We start from the raw sequence: 19382 nt of genomic DNA on the forward strand, positions 1-19382 counted from the left end.
GGCAGTTATTGGCCACTGAAACATTCAGGGGAGAAACACGGATGACGACAAGCTGACAAAGTGGTTCAGTATTTTTAACAATGCCACTTTCCATCTGTCATGCACTACATGCATGAATCCATAGAGTAGGGATGTACTATAAACTTGTTTTTAGAGAATTTGTACTTTAAAAGTCATAAGTCTGGCCATTCTATAAGCTATTGTATTCTCAAGTTGAATTGCTTTGAATTAGTAAATGTAACTACAGATATAAGACCTCAACTAATGGGTGGATGCAAACTTCTTTCTTAGCTGTCCATTAGTTCATAAGATAAGTGAACAATATCACAGTGGTGGTATCCATACAATACTCACTGTAAGTTGCTTTTTTTCCAGATCTGAGGCTTGCAGCTGTGTCTGGAGATCTACTACATCTACCATTAATTTGTCAATTCTGCCTTTCTCTAAAAAATAATCATGTTATGAAAAGGACAAGTTAGATTACTAAATTCAAGATACTGCAAGACAATTAAAATGCTTAACCTCTTCATAACTATTATATCTAATAAGCAATACATAGTGGAGAACATTAAACCCAGTTACCCAATATTGCAATGTGGCAAAAAATCATCCCCAACACTATTCTGGTGGCTCCATCTATTTCTGTACAACAAGGTTTCAATGAAAAATATTAAGTGGTTAGTCTTTGTTGTGAAGTAAACATTTTGATAGCACTGCACTCAGTCAATCTTAATGAATCTGCAGTCAGAATCTGAAATGAATCTGAAACAATAGCTCTGAGAGGTTTGACATGCCCCTCCCCCCCTTTTTTTTTTTAAATTAAGTCTTATTAACTTTGGTTCCTGGTAATAAGTTTAAAGACCAACATTGCTAATTTCACTGTGATAGCTGAATGTTTCTGCTGAAACTTTTGTTTTTTAAATCCAATGCGCCTGGCAGTGCTAGACTGTTAAACACAGAAGAAAGCAATTATGTCATTTACTCCAGTGCATTGTCCAATCCAGTTTTAAATGATTCAATCAACAGTGCTCCTACCACTTCTCCTGAGAAACTATTCCAAAACTGAAGGAAGGGAGTTGTGGCAAATGTTCTTTAGATCAAAGGTGCTTTTAAAATTTAATTTAATAGCATAGTTCCACTGTTACACCCCCATCCTGACACTTGTTATGTGGTTACAAGCAGTACTGAGTAGCTGTAAACTTGCTAGTGGACAGCCTCAAACATGATTCCTGATAGCAGTTGTATAATACATACACGGTTGTAATTTAATTTACTGTTATGGAATTACTCCCAATTCTCACTAGTGTAGTAAATGAGAGCAGATTCCAGCCCAAATTATTGAAAAATCCTTATACTTTAGATACTGAAAAGGACTACCGGCTGCAGAGCCTTCGCTTGCATTGATGCCTGTTTGATGTCGGTAAGCCTCCACCTGGTGAGCTAGTTCTGCTTTTTCCTTCTCCAGCCGATTATTGGTTAATCTGTAAAACAATTAATTTGAAATACTGTGAAGAGTAAAAATTGCTCTGGGTATTCCTCTCTAAGAACTTCTCAGTCTCATTTCTGTACACGGTGGAGCAGGGGTTCATTTTTTAGGAGTGATTCTTGGTACTTTACCTGAGAAGCTGAAGCTCTCTAGCAAGACCTTGCTCTGTGCTAGCACCTTCAGGAAAGTGTTTGAGAAGCTCAATCTTAGGTTTAAAAAAAGTATAAGGAAAATGAGGAAATTTTACATTTGAAAACAATATCTGTAGTTACATTTACTAATTCAAAGCAACTCAATTTGAGAATACAATAGATAAAGTAATACAGGGAAAGGAAAAAATAGAAGCCTAGTAGCAGAGAGAATTGTAGTATTAATCTTAAAGAAAAGGTAAACTGAACTTTTAATTGGACAAACAAATAAATTGCAATATAAAATCTTTCAGAAGCGTCTTTGTAGATGCTGGTAATTCCTATAAAGACTCTAAAGTTATCTGCAAGCCTATTCTAGTAAATATGAATTAGTGCTTCGGCTGCCTTGTAGGAAGGAATAGAAAATACAGAGTAGTCTAGATAAAGATCAAGGGCCAGATTTACTAAGGTATTTATATGCATAAAGATGCAGATAGACATCTAGTGGGATTTACAAAAGTGTCAAAGTGAGCTAGGCCTAGCCTCCTTAGGTGCTTTTTGAAAGTCCCACTAGGTGTCTGTCTGCATCTCTAGATACCTAAATACTTTTAAGTTTGGCCATAAGGACTTGATTATGTAAAAAAAAAAAAAAAATTAAATGAAGGTAAAATTTTAATCTCTATGAATTCCACTATTTTAAAGTATTAACTTTCACATTGTTTGAAGCTGATCATAACTAACATCTTTTAAGCAATAAAAGCAGAGGACCTGATCATGTGATCCTTATTTTTGTTAGAAACAATTACTTATGAGTAAAGGTTGTAGGATCAGGCCCATAGTCACTAGTTGAGGAATTAGTGTCCTTTATCCTCACATACTGTTCTCTCTCAGAGGTTTTGGGAGAAGAGAAGTGGTCAGGAGTCGGAAGGAGTTTTGAGCATTATCAAATATGGAAGAAAGCAAAGTAGAGGTGGCAGTGGGTATGGGCAGCAATCAGTTAAAACAAGGTATTCAAAGAATCAGACAAATCAAACAACACAATTGGCAAATCACCTAGATAAATGCAGTCAAATAACTAATTAGTTGAAAATATGGTAGTCGGTTGAAAACAATGGAAGATAAATGGGAAATAATCAGTTCAAATAAAATGCAGATCAGTCTAATAGGGGACTATACAGAGAAGTCAAGAATTCTGGGACAAACTGGTCCTGGATAGGTTAGATACAGATGAATGGAACCTTCCTGTGGCCGCTGAGGGCTTGCACAATCTGGCCCTAGCAAGAGCTCTGGCTGTGTGGCATGGCTCGCTACTGGTGGCAGGTCAGAGGGAAATAGTATAGTAGTCACCTCACTGAGCCTATTTGAGTGAGCCCTAAGATTCTCTTGGCATGGGAAGCCTTCAAGAGAGTAGGAGTGCTAGATACACACTGATCCAAAGAGACAGACACATCAAAGAGTTTCTCCCTTTCTTGAGATCCTTCAGACAGGATAAATAATAATACTTTACTCTCATAAAGTGCTGTTCTTTTGTAGATCACTCAAGGTGCTTTACAAAGAAAGGCAAGTTGTATTAGCTGAATTTTACAGAGGAGCAAACTGAAGTTTGGAGATAGAAAGTGACTTGCTCAAAATCACACAGCAAGTAAGCGGTAGAGACAGGACGTGAACTCAGTTCTCTGGACTCAACGTATGTCTACACTTACAGTGGCATGTAGAGTACAGACACTGCACACGCAACTAACATGGGTATAAATAGCAGTGTAGATGAGGAGGCATGGATTAGGCGAGTAGAGTACCCTACATGCTTGAACTCCCACAGTATATGTCCTACACAGGCTCTCTACTTGCCCAAGCAGTGCTTCCCACATCTACACTGCTATTTTAACTAGTGCAGTGCAGTGCAGTATCCTGCGGCTACCCCACTGCCAGACCGTTTCCCTGCTACAGTGAAAGGCTCTGCCAGCTTCCCAGCTTTTCATTGCCACAGTGAAAGGCTCCAGTAGTGTGGAGCTGCTAGAGCCTTTCATTTTGGCATGTAGCTACACACAACAGTGACAAATGTGGATGTGGTCTACTTTTCACTGTGATGATGTGACTTACTGTACTTCAAAATAGCACCCTGTAACCCCCATATTCACCACTTGTATATAGTTATTTTGTACAAAGAATGCCCTGTAAGGTATCATATGAAAAGTAATGATTTGCTGAAACTCACTGTTCTGTCAAAATATGTATAACTTCATTCTACACAAATTTATGAGATTTTGCTATATGGTTGTTACTGAAATATGTTGTGAATCTGGGAGACGCCCACAACTAGCTCTCAAGTGGCAACAAAGGACGTGACCTACACCCTGACAGGTGTTAAGTGACCATCACCAGCCATTGACCAGCATGGGAATTGTAACAAGAGATGTACTATTCAATAAGAGACAGCTGCTTGAGCTCCACACAATGGGGATTGCTTAATTCCCTGACTCAGCAACCTATCAGGACATGTGATACCTGACTCCATGTCTGAGCCAGTATTTTTCCAGGCCCATGAACTGAGGGTATAAAATAAGGGACAGTGGCATCGTAAAATCACTTCTCTCCTCCCCCATCTACTCTGAAGGCAATAAGAATGTTGGGAAGAAAAAGACTTTGAACTGGGGAGATTGGTTCTAGGCTAAGCAGTATTAAGAACTGTGAACTGCTTACAGTGCCTAGTGGGGTGAGATAAACTGATTGATTCAACCCATGCTTAGTCTGATAAAGTTTAGGATTTAGAATGTATGTTTACTTTTTATTTCTTATGTAACCATCTCTGACCTTTATACCTAACACTTATAATCGCTTAAAATCTATCTTTCTGTAGTGAATAAACTTATTTTAATGTTTAATCTTAACCAGTGAGTTCGTCCTAAGCGCTTGGGGGAATCTGCTGAGATTACAAAGGCTGGTGCATGTCCACTATATCCTTTGATAAAGTGGCGAACTAATTAATGAGCTTGCATCGTTCAAGAGGGTCTTGAGCAGTATAACATTTCTGGGGTTGAAGGCTGAGTCTGGGGGGAATTTGCTGATGTTTCCCTGTGTACAGTTTGAGTGGCTTGGAGAGCACTCATGCAACTTAGCTGGGTGTGTCTCTGCATGTTGTTAGCTGAGTGATAACAGGACCTGGGCCGGTTTGCTGCTTGTCACTAGCATAGCATTGGAAGAGACAACCCTGGCTGAAGAGTTAAGAGCATACCGGATCCCACAGTTCCAGATTTTACCGTGAGGGTCTGTCACAGATATATAGCTACACGTGTAGTGCCTGTACTGTACATTTCTGTAAGTGTAGGCATAGTCTCCACCTTGTGTTCTATCCTTTAAATCACAGTGTATTCTTGACCTAAGTCAATGGGACATTTTGTCAGTGGCAGGGTACGAATGGAATGTTCAAAGGGAAGCATTTATACATGGGAATAGGGGGTGAGTTATGTATGCTGTGGGGCCTAGCTCACACTCTACCTTACTATCAGGTTAAAAAAAAAAAAAAAAAAAACAGACCCTGGGGAATTTTGCCAATTTCACTCCAATGAACTAAGGCCCAAGAATGAGAATTCTGTGCAGATGGTATCTTTCAAGGATGAAATGGTCAATAGGGAGAGAGTTTAGAGGTAGTATTTTAATAAAGCAAAACATTTAAATCAGTATTTCCTAAATAAAGCCTTTATCTTTTTGTGCTAGATATGTTATGAATACAGTGGTTTGTATTTCAATTAGAAGAGGTTTATTCCAGTTAGGGCATTTGAATGAACATGCTTCTCAAATGAATTGTAATAGTCAATGATCTCATATAGTTTTGCTTTTTGTACTGGGTGTTTTAATCTATTGTTGCTGAAGTGTTTATTCTTAATCACGTCCACAACTTCTGTTCTGCTGATATAGAGTTATGTTTGATGAAGAACAGCTGCAAACTTTGAGAGAGACAAATAAATTGCAAAGTGTCTTGCACCAGATTGTTGATACAAAACGGCAAAGTTTACATACAGATCTCTGCTGATTTTGCCCCTGCCCAGTGTTCAGATTACTGATACTTAATCCAAAACTAGCAAAGAAGAATACAGCACTTAAACTTTAAAAATTACTCAAAATAAGTCACAGTTCTATGCATTCTGACAAACCTTTGATTGCTCATATAATGCTGGAGAAATGGGATATACCCATTAAAAACAAGACAAGACTGGGGCTACTCCTGGCAAATAGAGTCCTGGGGCTAATTACTCGGGACATTTAAAAGAACCCTGTGTCAAGTCTAGTGGGCCAAAAATTTGACCCAACTTTTCTTTTTAAATATATGATTGTAAAGTGTTTATTAATTTATATTTTTCAATATATTAAATACACTTGTAAGCATCTCTACGTTCTGCATATACAGAATATAACATTAAACAGTTACAAGTTAAATGATAAAATGTCAAACTGAAAGCCTTCCTCCTATACAATGTGGGATTCCACCCTCTGAACCAACCCATGAAAGCTAAAGTCTGAATAAGGAGATTGTTGACTTTGACTTTCTGAGCATAGTGCAAGAACTAACAGCTCTATTGAATGAGTTAGAAGAAAATTTTAAGGCATATTAAAATATCCATACCTTACGAACAATACTACAGAGATAAATGTTTAGACGTGTAAAGTGGAGGAAAGTCTACCTCTGATTATGTTTCCCATTTAATTATGTTAAAATGGAGTTAAAGTTGAGAATTCATATCAGAAATTTAGGGTTAATCACATTATAGGGATTAGACCAATATTAAGCTTTGTTAACCAAGAACATTCACAGTTAAGGTTAAATTTAAAAGAAATCCAAACATGCTGAAGTATGGAAATGTATAGTTAGGGTACACAAATAATGAAAAACATTACAATAACAAAGCTACAGACATGTACAAGGGAGAAAAAATCTGCCTTTTATTATAGATAAGATAAATTTGTCACCGTTAGACTATGTTTTACTCACTTGTTCCTTTAAGTCCTGTGTGTTTTTTTCAATCTTGTGTTCACGCTCTGTTGCCTCTCGCAGTAGCTGTTTAAGATCAGTAATGCTTTGATTTTTTTTGGCAACATCAGTTTCCAGTTCTTTCATCTTAGTTTCATACATCCTGAAAACAGGAAAGAAAATTAAGGCCATTCAGCAAATACTATGCTTAGTCTAGAAAATATTTTTTCCCCATCCTGCAAACCCGACACACAGTCCAAAGGACTATAGCAAAATCTAACCTTTTGAAAAACAAAGATGGTGACCCCAGTAGAACACGCGCATGTGTGCTAAAAACAGAATGTAGCCAAACAGCACAGGCAGCAGGACAGGCTAGTCACACTGAGTACGTACCCATGGTCTTGAATGGGTACTTAGGATGTACCCATCCCCCTGTCTGTGCCATCGCAGTTACACTCTATTGATAGCCCATTAGCTCAGTGAAAGCTAGCATGAGTATGTCTCCTTGAGCTGGGAATCACACCCCCAGTTCTAAGTGCAGACATACCCTTAGTGTTCTAGAGTTCTAGTGCAGACACTCTTATTTAGATAGGCTGTCAAAGTTTTGGAAAAACAACCACCCTGTTTGTAAATAACTTGTACAGAGCATAAGAATGGGTGTTGGCTTTGATTTTCAAGGGAACAGTTGAGGAACATGATACACCTCTACCTCGATAGAACGCTGTCCTCGAGAGCCAAAAAATCTTACCGCGTTATAGGTGAAACCGCATTATATTGAACTTGCTTTGATCCACCAGAGTGCGCCGCCCCACCCCGGAGCACTGCTTTACCGCATTATATCCGAATTCGTGTTATATCGGGTTGCGTTACATTGAGGTAGAGGTGTATGTAGCAGTTTATAATGAAATTCATCAACATTAAATTACTTGCTACAATAAGAGTAAATCTAGTGTCAAATAACTCATAGTTAGGAGAAAAGATCCACAAGGCAACATTTATTAAGTGAATTGACTGTAGAAGAATGGAAGTTATATGAATAGTGTTGTTGAGCAATTAATATAATTTACCACAGTATATGGAAAACAAACTTTCCTTCAATATTAGCTAAGAAAGTGTTCTTCATTGTGCATTTTTTCTGGGCAAATATATTTATTATGGCTAAACCAGAGGGAACTTGATGCCTTAAGATCAGAGTAACACTTTCTCATCCACTACAGGTGGAAGAATTGACTGGCTCCAGGCCCAACTGTTTACTCAAAATATATTATCTTGGAAAGGTAGGCAGAAGGGTCTGGGTATATTACCTTCTATTCTTTGTAATCCTTTGTAGGATGCCTGGGGTTCATCTACCATCATACTCCTGATGTGGGGAAGGGGCTCCTTCCTCCTCTCAGACTATTGTTTTGTTGAGGTATTTTTTTTGTGGTGGTGTAATTTTGAAGCAGCATAATCCCTTGTTTATATCCCTTCCCATTGACCACCACCACCAGAATGCTATTAACAAGGCAAAGTCAGAGAAATTCAGGTCACAGACCTTTCAACAGTTTTGTGGGTGGCTGTTGTTTGATCAATTGTGGAGGAATTTGCCTTCATGATAAGGTGCTATGGGGCTTGCTTATCATGCTGAACAAATACCATAAAATTATTCTTCAAAGCCAAGTTACAATATTCTGTAATAGTACAGGGCAGAATCTGGAAGGTAGTCCACTCAGCATAGCAATCCAGCATTTTGCAGCTGCAAGGGAGGGTTCATTCTCAGAACAGGAAACAGTTTCTGGCGCAGCAGAGCCCAACAGGGTGTAGGGACACATGTCTGCTGGATCTGGGTTAGAAGTTTGTATGTTGAACATACGTAATACAGTAAATTCATCACTGATTGCTATGAGGTCAGTAAGAAATGCTTTAGAAAAGGAACTGAGAACTATGATCATGAAAGTATCATTCATTTAAAAATACTTAAGAAAACAAATCATTTTCCCTGTTTTATTCTCAGTTCCTACCTTGTTACAACAATTGATTTCCAGCTTTTGCTGTCAGCTCCTTCAAGTTGTGGACCTCTGCTTTCAGCAAGGTTTAACCTCTTAACAGTCTCCTCCAGTTCCACAGTCAACTTCTCATTTATTATCTCTATGTTATTCTTTGCTATTCGTAGCTTTTCTGCAGTGTCAGCTTCCTGTTGTCCAATGAGGCACAAAATTATATACATTGTGGCAAAGTGCATTTATGCTTCTTTTATCTTATCCAAAATACAGAACCTCATGCAGCACTGAACTCTATAAAATTACACTCAGAAACTGGGTCAGTACTGATTCAGATGGAAGAGCGCCAAATACTAGATCATAAACACTATTGCCAATAGCATCTGGGTATTTCTTCGAAGTCTCCCATCCAAGACACTGGCCTTATTCAATTCTGCTTAGCCTTTGTGATCTAATAGGACCACAGCACAAATTGGTATGGTATCAAGAATATAATGAATACTATCTATTTTGTATTTAGGGAGCCCATCAAAATAGTAACTGAGTGTGTACTGAATAGAACAAGTGTAAATTCAATATTCAATATGTATACTTCCAGCCAAATTAAAAGAAAAGATGCTTAATATAACCAACCATTTGCTCAAATGGCTGGATACTATCCTATAACCGTACTTTTTTCAGCTCTTTACGTAGCCTCTCATTTTCAGCAATGATTTTTTCCATGCCTCTGGTTTTTGATTCATAACGCATACTGAGCTGGCCACCCAGATGAAGTTTCATTTTTTCCATTTCAGACTAAATATTAAACAAAAAACAGAAAAAAAAAATGTATTTACACAACTTAGAATCTTTTGAGTTCTCATTTTGAATGCTACAGTTATCTAGCACATGCGGGTCCCAATTCAGCAAAGCACTTTAGCACATGCTTGTATCTATACCTCAAATACGTAAAAATATATTTTGAATATCAAAATTTCCCTTAGAAACACATCTCTGTGTCACAATAACTTGCATTACACTAAAATTCAGATTTTGCTTTAGAAGTTACTCATATAATTATGAGAGTGAAAGAATACAAAACATCTGTTTTGTTTGGCCGGTCTAGTACTTTGTGGAGGAAGTGCATATGTAAAGCTTTGCTTCTGTGTAGTACAAAGTTCACATTTGTGATTTTTTTTTTAACTGAAACAAATTTTTGTTCCATATAATGTGAATAGCTTTGATTATATACACTACAGAAAGTGTTTCATCTAAAACATAAATAACATTATTAATCAGTTTTCCTAATTAATTTACATGTAAGTTGCTACACAAAATAATAATGAATGCTAAATTAGTACCTTTAGCCTCTCATTTTCAAGTTCAAGGCTAACTAGTTTTTCATTAGAGACAACTCCTGGGGCCTTTTTCAGATCTTCATTTTCTCTCTGCACTTTCTCTACAACCTTTTTCATCAAACCAATGGTTTTTTCTAATTCTGGAATGGTCTTTCCACTTCTACCAGACTACACAGAAAAGACGGGGGGGAAAAGAAAAGGAAAAAAAGCATAATGAAGTAAATACTTGAAATTCTAAGTGAGATACAAATGTGTCTGAAGTCTTGTTTTTTTTTTTTAAATTGCCTTGTTGTAAACACACAAAATAAGGTAACCATAATTTGGGATTATAGTTCTGAATCTGAAATTTGTTAGGACACAAATGGAGGTGGAGGACACAAAGGAAGTCCATGCTCAACAAATCGCAAGATTGGGGGTCTAAATTTGTGTGTTATCAAAAGAACTGACACAACATTTATACATTTGGTATGTAAATACATTGTGCTATGAAAATTCTGCATTTATACATACATATTAGCATAGTTCCACTGTGCTAATTCCTTTAGAATGCACCACTTGGCCAAGCAAGTATGAAGTACTGCATTTCAGTGGATTATCTCCTCCCCTTCCTACTTCATTAATACAGAAAAAAAAAGAAGGGAAAAAGACTCTACACAGAGTAAACTCCAACGTACAATCACTTCAGTAAATTAAGAGACTTTCACAGCTACTTTCATCTTATCCAGTAAAGGAGGAGGCAGACCTTGTTGCTTCTGAAGTCAAGAAGTAAAGGAACAGTGGCATAGTGTAGGAGGTCAAAGGAATATGGGGAGTCCTGTTATGGCTCTCCGCAGCACTATGCTGACTCCTCTTTACTTCTTGGGAAGCCTAGGGAGGAAAAATTGTGGAGGCAGCACACTTCGCTCCTTGTACAGTGTAAGAGCCACAGTGTTTGCATCTTGTAAGTGTCACGCTTGTGGTTTCATGAGACGTTGGTAATGGAGGAGTGCTGTTTTTGCTGCAGTATTTGTTTTCTGGTCTTCTGAGGAATGAAGAAGGGAACTGACGACTGCATCAATCAATAAGATACGCTTGAGGTAAACTGAAGCTTCATTTATATAATTCTCTTGTATATTAAAAAACAGAATATTTCTCTAGCTACAGGTTCCACTGTCTAACATCCTAATCCCATTTGATTAGCTCTACCAAAAGATTTTCAAATACATTATTCAATATTTTGCATACACTTATGGTTATATTCTCATATTGGTGAAGAGATATTTTTGCAGGTAACTGTTGTTAATCCAGATGGTAGACTAAGGCTCTGATCCTGCAAAGATTTAAGTGTGTGAGAAACTTTACTAACAGTAATAGACAATTGACTAGTATCTTGGATCCTTAATTAAGGAACTACTTAATGTAAAAAGTGTAAAAACTAATATTTCCCATCTTCTTTTGCTTGATGATAAACATTTCAGTTGTAATTAAACCGTACTTGTGTATTTCAATCATTTAATTATTCTGAAAAACACAGTAGCATTACTCACCCCTCTAACACTGCCTAGCTTGCGCTCGACTTCCGCTTTCTCTCTTTTGAGAAGCTCACACATTTCTTTCAAGTCACCTACTTGGTCCTAAAGAATACAAATAATAATCATTTTATTTAGGTTTTACTCAATTAACAGGTGAATTGAAACTTTTTTTTTAAATTACAAATTTTCCAGCTTCAGTTACTTTACTTTGAGAAACCTGAAACAAAACGAAAAAATAATTTCCCCCTTGCCCATATAATTCATCACTTGCTACCAACCACAGTTTACAAAAGCCATGCCCTCTAAGTTTGCCCCCATATTTTATTCTTTAATAGAAACATTAAAGAATGTTGGTATGCTGCTGGTCTTACATATTAAGTGCATTATAAAGATTTTTTTAAAAACCCAAACAAAAAAAAATGATTATGTGAGAGTTCTGTATATTTTCTCATAATCTAGATTCTTAGGTTACGGCACAATCTAGCTTCAACTAATATGTTAGAACATAGGAATAATTAAAAAAAAAAAAAAAAACCACCTTTTCTGATTTTTTTACAAATTTCCCAGGAAAACTCTACCCTACTAGGAGAGATGTCAATCTGAAATTGGATTGGGTTTTTTGGGGGGCGACGGGGGTGGGGAAGGGAAATGGGCAGAAGTTGGGAAAGGGCCAGTTTGAAAATAGGGACTGTAATGGGAAGCTGGCTTCAACTACACTATGGAACAGCTACTACCCCACTCCATAATTTATACCATAAAGGGACAAATTTAAAAGGGACCTCTTACCCAGGCATATTTAATTATTAATTTTCTAAATTTGTAAACATTTATGTATGATAAACTGCAGCTACGTATTTAGGTCCCTTCAATGGGCAGGACTCTGTGCATATGCACAACTCCATTGACTTTAAAGTGCCTCTCTGAGGGTGTAGGGTTCCACTCTTATGGTACTCATTGCAGGATGCGGGCTTTAGACCCCTAAGCTGTAAATAGATGTATTTATTTGAAAGACTAGGCCTTACAGGTGGGCTTGTGAACTCTGCCCCCAGTGTGTTTGGTTTTCAATATATTTACATCAAATGTATATAGTATGTATGGAATATGTATTAACACAACAGAGTTCATAAAAGTTTTTTTTTAAATGTACAATTACATTCTCAATGAGCCTTTAAAATGTGTTATATGCTAAAAAAAAATACCTTTAATCTTGGCAGATCTTTATTAGCCTGCTCTAGCTGGAATCTTAGTTCAACATTTTCAGATGATAACCTCAAATTTTCTTTCTGAAGCTCCTGTTGTTTTTGACACTGATCATCTGATCCTATTCCTGACGTCTTAAGAAAAAGAAGGAGCAGAATAAAATATTATTAAATGTTGAGGTATTAATTCTTACATTAGTTACACGGGATAACGATCAATAATCTGGGCAATAAAGATACAATCCTGTTACATTCCACATTGAAATACTGAAACTAAAAAAAGTGTTTATACAGCAAGATACCTTCTTAATAGAGTTCACCCATCAGTATTTTTTTTACCACATTAAAGTTAATAAAACAGATAGAGAAAGCTAATGTGGACCTTTGACTCAATTTCTTCCTTTAATTCCTTTATGAACATTTTAAAAATTTGCTTAAATTAAGTGAAGTGAAGGTATAAAACAGTATAGACTTCTGTTTGGCAAAAATAAACACTGTATTTTGAAATCTCAAAATCTAGTAAGGGAAAAAATTACAGTGTTCTAAACAGGGATACTATGCTTGTGAATAGCATCTATTTTAGAGCCACCTTCTGATACATTTACTCACATTGATAGCACTTCACACTATAATCAGTCCCCCACTGAAGTCAGATCATTGAGACTAAAGTGCATCTCAACAGGAAAAGGATATCTGAATCTGGTCCCTAGTAATACCTAGCGCTTATACCTCACTTTTCATCTGTAGATCTTAATAAAAGAGGCATTATTATCCGTATTTTTACAAAGGGGAAACAGACACAGAGGTGAAGTGATTTGCCCAAAGTCACCCAGAACATCAGTGGCAGAGCCAGGAATAGAAGCCAGGCTGTTTGAGTACCAGTCCACTGCTGTGACTATGAGACCATACTGTAACTATCCATCTAGGTATTTTGTACCAAATTCATTACCATAGAATCTGAGCACCAAGTAAGATGAACAAATTAGAATGCAAGAATTAATAAAAGATAAGTGGAATTATTTCTACTATACTTTTACAGAGACTCAACTTTGAAACAGCTATAAATTGTCACTAGCCAAGAGGCTCCAACTGTTAGCATAATTTATGCAAAGTTAGTCTCAGAAGAAAAAGAAAAATCCCAAGAATCTTTTCTCTTTTTCAACAAGATCAAACTGCTTGGATTAAAAAAAAAAAAAAATTTTTTTTGAACAAGGAAACAAAACGCTCCACATTGGGCCCAATTCTGAATATGTGTGCAAGGGACTTACTCTCACAGGATTACAACATGAGTAGAGATAAGGCAGTAAAAACTAAGGATAGTCTCCCTTGAAAGAAATATAAAATAAAAATAGAAACCTGCAAAGATAAATTAAAGAAACTCTGATAATTCCACAAATAATTAGAATTAATGAACTAAGTATCACCAATAAAAACATGGGGGAATAAAGCAACTGCCTCACTAGTAAAATATATTCTCTCTAATAAATATAAAAGATATTGTCACAGCACAGACTGCTAAAGAAGCACACAGCAGGAAGATAATCAAAAAACTAAATGTGTATCAGGAAACAAACAATTTTACAATAAATATTTTAGTCTATATCATGTAGACATATAAACAATGCAGCTAATAGGGAAGTGAAGGATTAAAGGACTGCTATAGTGCCAAACCTGAGGCATTTCACAAAGTCCTGGGGTTGGTTCAGTCCCCTCTGTATCAGTTTGGTGATTTCCATATGTATCTTCTTCAGTGTGTTTATCCACTCCATTATTCATTTTTATATTTTCTGGCTTATAATCATTAGGTTGATTAGAAGGCTCCCCGGAATCAGACTGATTGCAACTCATTCTAGCAGCACAAGATTCTGCTCCACTTCCTTCATTGTTATTAGTTGATTGCTTGCACATTTTTTGCTTCCCTTCTTTCTCTCCATCATGTTCTTCATTAACTTCACCCACTTCAGGTCCTGTTACATTTTCTTGTTCATCACTGATACCCTCTTCATCAGCTTCGGTTTTCAGAGAGCTTCTCCTTTTGCCTTTTGATCCTACCCTAGAATTATTTGAATTCTCATGTTTTTCACAATCTTCAATTTCCTGTTCTGGAGTTAATTCAGTAATTGCATCTCCAGCAGCCTGATGGCATTCATCAGTAATGTTTGCACCCTCATCTATTTCATTGCCATTTGTAATACTAAGAGTGGGTTGGTGTTTTACTTTGCCCTTACTTGAAGCAGTTTTCTTCCACGGATATTTCAAATGCTTGTGTTTACTGACATTGTTAGCAAAAGAGGAATTAGTCAATGCAGCTGTGTCACATGCAGCACTCTGTTTGAAGCAGAAGAAAGGTGTAATGAAGCATGAAAAGAAAAGAGATAGATAGTAAAAGAAATAAGACAGCATACCTATGTATAACATCATGTCCACTTGTGGTAGATTTATTAAGAACCAGATAACCTGACATTAGGAATACAGAGAACTCTGTGTGCAAGAGACTATGTAGCCAAAACGAAACTCATTATCTCCTCCCCAATGTTCCATTGCTGTGGACAACACAGCATCCTCCCAGGCTCTCAGTCACACAAAGCTGGGTAATCATTGACTACTTGTCTTCTCCCTACACATTCAGGGTGTTAACAATAGTGCTGTTTCTATCTGCTGAACATTTAAAAGAGCTGGAGCTTCTTCTCTATTCTAAAGGCTAAAAATACTCTTGTTCATGCCACAGTCAGTGTGTCACAGACATGCCCAAGCATGTGCTGTTAGGTACATTACATCTGTGTTCGACCACTTTCTTGATATTACACAGAAGAGGGTCTTGTGTGGTATCTGCCGAAAACAAAGAACTACCTGATTGTCATGTTTATTACAAGATGTTTGTATGGGAAACAATTTTAGAGTGATGTAACCTGTAGGATATTGTGTTCCAAATCTGTTCTGAGTGAAACCTATCACCTGAGGAGGGGGAGTCTGACAGCAGACTAAAGCAATGTAAGTAAAATGAACATTCCTGGAGACAGCCCATGGTTACTGTCTGGACTAGATGCAGGCTGGAGATTTACAAAGACAAACGAACCTCATGAGAGTTCTGAGAAGAGCGGGCCCTCTTGGTTAAGAGAGCAGGAGAAATGGCCCTAGTGGTTATCCTTTATAGGAGAAGACTGACAGCGGGAAAGAGAGGTCTTATGAATGGTGAATCCCAGCTTTATGGGCTGGATAAGCACTGAAAGACAGACAATTGGATGCGAAATACCTTATTAGACAGGAATAGTCTAATTGTTAATAAGTATAGACTGTAGATTTGTGTTTTATGTTTTTTCTTTTACCTGTAAGGAGGGTTACTCACCTTATGCAGTAACTGGAATTCTTCAAGACGTGTCCGTAGGGGTGCTCCTCTTCAGGTGCATACCCAACAGAGGGAGGACTACAGCCCTTTATGCCCTCACAAGGAAGCCCACCCTTTATGCCCTCACAAGGAAGCAAAGGGCACATGTACAGCCCTGACAGACATTGCTATTAAAAAAAAAAATCTGATCTTGTGCATGAGGTGCATGCACACCTACAGTGGGATTCACACTGATACACATTCAAAGAAGAATTATTTATTTCCTACAGCCACACCCAGCTTTGTACCTTCTTCCATGCTGTGCCCTACACTGTCCTCCATCTTATTGTGCTGGTTCCTCGTTCTATTCAAAAGCAAATCCCTCCTAAACAAGCTCCAAACGCTAGCCAATGCTAGGCAATAAATAATGAAAGGGGGGGAAAAAACCCTACACTAAGCCAAGACCTTCCTCTGGGTCTCCCCGTGTGTCTTGCCTTTTATGTCTTTTAGACTGTAAGATCTTTGAGGTAGGGAGTACAGTAACTCCTCGCTTAACGTTGTAGTTATGTTCCTGAAAAATGTGACTTTAAGTGAAACGATGTTAAGCGAATCCAATTTCCCCATAAGAATTAATCTAAATGGGGGGGGTTAGGTTCCAGGGAAATTTTTTGCACCAGACAAAAGACTATATTTTATACACACACAGTAAAAGTTTTAAACAAACAATGTAATACTGTACACAGCAATGATGATTGTGAAGCTTGGTTGAGGTGGGGCAGTGGAAGAGGGTGGGGGATATTTCCCAGGGAATGCCTTACTGCTAAATCTAGCACTCGGCTAAGCCCTCATGGGTTAACACATTGTTAACATATCCTCACACTCTACAAGGCAGCACAAACGGAGGGAGGGGAGACAGCATGGCAGACAGAGACACACACCCCGTGTGTGAGAGAGAGAAATGTGCATTGCCCCTTTAAGTATGCTGACCCCACTTTAAGTACATTGCCTTTTTAAGTAGATCAACAAGTTGAGACAGTAGCTACTGCCAGAAAGCTCCCTCTATCCTGATCCCCGTCGTGTATCCCCCCCTGCTCTATGGAAATGGGGTAAGCGGGGGACAGGAGCAGGGGGGAGAGGGACACCCTGACATTAGCCCCGCTCTACCCCCGCACAGCAAGCAGGAGGCTCTGGGGAGCAGCTCCAAGGCAGAGGGCAGGAGCAGCACACGGCAGTGGGGGGAGGGACAGCTGATCTGCCGGCAATTGATAGCCTGCTGGGCGGCTGCTGCACAGGGAACTTAGGGGAGCGGGGAGCTGATAGGGGGGCTGCTAGTCCACCCTGGTTCCAAGCACCCACCAGCTAGCTCCAACGGGCTGCTCTTTCTGCAAGCAGTGGACAAAGCAGGCGGCACCCAAACAACATTATAAGGGAGCATTGCGCAACTTTAAATGAGCATGTTCTCTAATAGATAAGCAACGTAACAACGAAACAACGTTAACCGGGACGACTTTAAGTGAGGAGTTACTGTATCTGTCCTCTGTGCTTATAGCACTAAGCACATCTTTCTTCCTTTTAGCCCCATAATGTTTATGAAAAACAGTAATACATTTTAGTTCTTAGAATTAAAAAAAAAAAAAAAAAAAAATGCTAAACATTCTTGCCATAAGGTTAATAAAGGAGAAAAAAGTTCATTTTTTCAGATGCTGTATTGGATGATTGCAATCTGAAACAAAATGGACCAAATACTACAGAATAACAGATGGATGATAAATATGTCTTTGAGTAGGAGATGCATTCAATTTTCAATTTGGGTAATAACATAAATTTGTTTGCTTACCGAAGGTCTTGAAAATGTGTCTCTTGAAAACTGTCTCTCCAATGCATGAAGCTTTTCCTGCAAATATCGATTTTTTAAATGTAACTCTTCTACCACAGAATCTCGTGGGAGAGCCTGTTGTGTTCTATATCAAAAATAAACAAATCAATGTTTGTTATTAATACAGGAAAGCATCCTTTAATGTAAATCAAGTATGGACTTCTGGTTTCCTAGACTGAAGATTTTAAATATTTTTTTTTAGCTAAATGTAGATATACTAAATCAATTTTATTTATATAAACTGAATTAAATAAACCCCAGGATCCAAGAACTCAGAATTTGGCATAGTATTCAGACTTAAGAAATCCTAAGAGTCTATTTTCTCTTGATGTTTATGTGAAATTTCTGTTACCAATAATGGTGCATTATGCATACACACTGAAACCATAACACGTTTCCAAAACCTGAGAGAAAAAAAACCTAGCGCTAAGGTGTTATAGTTGAACTAACGACTCAACTGTGGTTTCACTTTCATACATTGGGAGCCAGCTTCTATTTATGTGAATTAATTCCTTGAACAATAAACCCAAAATGTATTTAAGGGGAAAATTGTAAGCTTTCCAAATGGGGTCTCTCCTTTTGGAACAACTCTTACCTCATATGAGCAATTTCATTTTCTAAGTCTATATTCCGTTTTCTTAGTTCTTCCAGCTCTTTCTCTGACTCTGATGCCCGTACTCCCACAACATGGTCAACAGTAATACCACTGGTCTTGAGTTTCTTTTGTAAAGCAATTTTCTCTTTATCAGCTCTGCAACATTCAATTTGTGTTTACTAAAATCTTGGTACATTTGTTTACCAATCTGCTTCATCTAAAAGTGAACAGCATTTCATTCTAATGACTCTAGACCTGCAATCCAATTGCCCATTGAACTTTTCTTGATTTAAATTACCTTATAAATGGACATTTTTCTAGTTTCTCATCAAAGATTTTTTTCTGGTTTCTCATAAAAGAATATTGAGTGAATATTGTGCATTTCACAAATAACTTGCAGGTTTTGCTTAAGCATTCATTGATATTTTACATTTATGTAACCCTTTACAAAAACAAAAAGCCCAAGCAAAGCATAGCTAGTGAAAGGAACTTACAAATATATATAATTCTTTGTTATTCTTTTGTTACTTTTCATCTCTTGAATTCTAGGTCAGTGAAAATTTTGCTATGAGTACATTGAAAACATGGTTAAATGAAATAAACACATCTTTTCTTGAGTTTTGCTGAAAAAGTCTTGGTCATCACAATGCCAGCGAGGTAAACACTGCAGATTAATACAGCTGCTAATTCTAGCAGTCTGATGAAACTAAACAGTGGTAAGAAAAGTCTGTCCTCACCTGCAGCTGGTGCTTCTTTGACTGTGATAAAAACAAATTATTTATAGGGCTGTTGATTAATCACAGTTAACTCACGCGATTAACTCAAAAACATTAATCACGATTAAAAAAATTTATAGCGATTAATTGCAGTTTTAGTCGCACTATTAAACAGTAGAATACTGAAATGTATTAAATATCTTGGATGTTTTTCTACATTTTCATATATATTGTATTCTGTGTTGTAATTGAAATCAAAGTGTA

General features: G+C 37.4%; 1 protein-coding gene across 3 annotated transcripts in view; it reads right to left on the bottom strand.

The window, feature by feature from the left end:
* Positions 1–19382, bottom strand: part of CEP290 (centrosomal protein 290) — a 113840-nt gene that overhangs the window by 1527 nt on the left and 92931 nt on the right. For all 3 annotated transcript variants that reach the window (XM_034772369.1, XM_034772375.1, XM_034772383.1), the window contains 11 exons: positions 18403–18558; positions 17769–17892; positions 12607–12741; positions 11423–11509; positions 9900–10064; positions 9232–9354; positions 8581–8753; positions 6602–6743; positions 1618–1691; positions 1378–1481; positions 355–443 (listed from right to left, as the gene is read on the bottom strand). In XM_034772369.1, coding sequence (XP_034628260.1) covers positions 355–443; positions 1378–1481; positions 1618–1691; positions 6602–6743; positions 8581–8753; positions 9232–9354; positions 9900–10064; positions 11423–11509; positions 12607–12741; positions 17769–17892; positions 18403–18558 — 1372 coding nt within the window. The remainder of the gene's footprint in view (positions 1–354; positions 444–1377; positions 1482–1617; positions 1692–6601; positions 6744–8580; positions 8754–9231; positions 9355–9899; positions 10065–11422; positions 11510–12606; positions 12742–17768; positions 17893–18402; positions 18559–19382) is intronic.

The sequence above is a fragment of the Trachemys scripta genome, chromosome 1 (genome assembly GCF_013100865.1).
Source record: "Trachemys scripta elegans isolate TJP31775 chromosome 1, CAS_Tse_1.0, whole genome shotgun sequence".
NCBI lineage: Eukaryota > Metazoa > Chordata > Testudines > Emydidae > Trachemys > Trachemys scripta.